The sequence below is a fragment of the Penaeus monodon genome, chromosome 23 (genome assembly GCF_015228065.2).
Source record: "Penaeus monodon isolate SGIC_2016 chromosome 23, NSTDA_Pmon_1, whole genome shotgun sequence".
NCBI classification, from domain to species: Eukaryota; Metazoa; Arthropoda; class Malacostraca; order Decapoda; family Penaeidae; genus Penaeus; species Penaeus monodon.
In genome coordinates this window covers 15,163,529-15,164,356 of record NC_051408.1, presented here as the reverse complement: position 1 = coordinate 15,164,356, position 828 = coordinate 15,163,529, and the positions used below count along the sequence as shown (strand labels likewise).

Below are 828 nucleotides of genomic sequence, written 5' to 3'. Positions count from 1 at the left end.
AAATCAATAAATGTAAGAACACACTGTAACAACAGAAGGTGGAAAATATTAGCCCTATTGTTATAAAGAACATTTAATCCTTATCAATAAGCAAAGGAAATAAAAAATATATTTTCTTTTTTCCATTTCATTGTTTTTCATCATAAAAGTAACATAACTTAATCTCTTACAACACAATTCCCTTATTTGATTTGCAAAGATACTTAGAGAAGTGGTTCAATATAAATAAGATTTTGGACATAAAAAGGACATTTCTCCGCTCATTAAGTGGTATTGGATAATCTTTGCATTCTTACAGTTATTTGCCCAATTACTGTAATTACAGAAATCCCAGGCCAGTTCATTACTTCATATAATCACAAATAATCCAGCTGTATTTATTAAAATGATCAGTAAATGACTCAAGAATGATTACATTCTTCTGCTGAAGACAAACATCACTGAGTTGAGATTTTATTGATTAACCAAAAACGGAACATTTTCATTACACAAGTAAGTACCTTGCATTATCTATTCAGCCACAGACATTTAAAATGCTTAGTACAATACTTGAAAGGGTATAAAAAGTCAACTATAATAATCTGACTCATGTAACTTATATAGACTTGGGGTCTAACATACTGAGAAAGACTATACTTAACTGGAAAAATGCTTCTTTTTAAGCTTCACCTGCAAGTTTTACAAACACTGTAACTTGATGCACAAAGGTAAACCATGATTCAGTAGATGTTTCCATCTCTGCAATGTTAAGGCTCGCACTACACTGTCTTATCATTGAATTATCCTATTCATGTCACCACCCGAAATTCCTGGATGTTCTGGACTGTG

The 828-nt window shown here is 31.4% G+C and overlaps 1 protein-coding gene across 1 annotated transcript in view; it reads right to left on the bottom strand.

Moving 5' to 3' along the window:
• Positions 1–111: 111 nt before the first annotated feature.
• The window catches only part of LOC119587811 (mediator of RNA polymerase II transcription subunit 19-like), a gene marked incomplete in the record, with an annotated part of 5,868 nt that continues 5,151 nt past the window's right edge, over positions 112–828 (bottom strand). Inside the window, 1 exon segment of the mRNA XM_037936510.1 lies at positions 112–828. Within this exon segment, the coding sequence (XP_037792438.1) occupies positions 772–828 (57 nt within the window).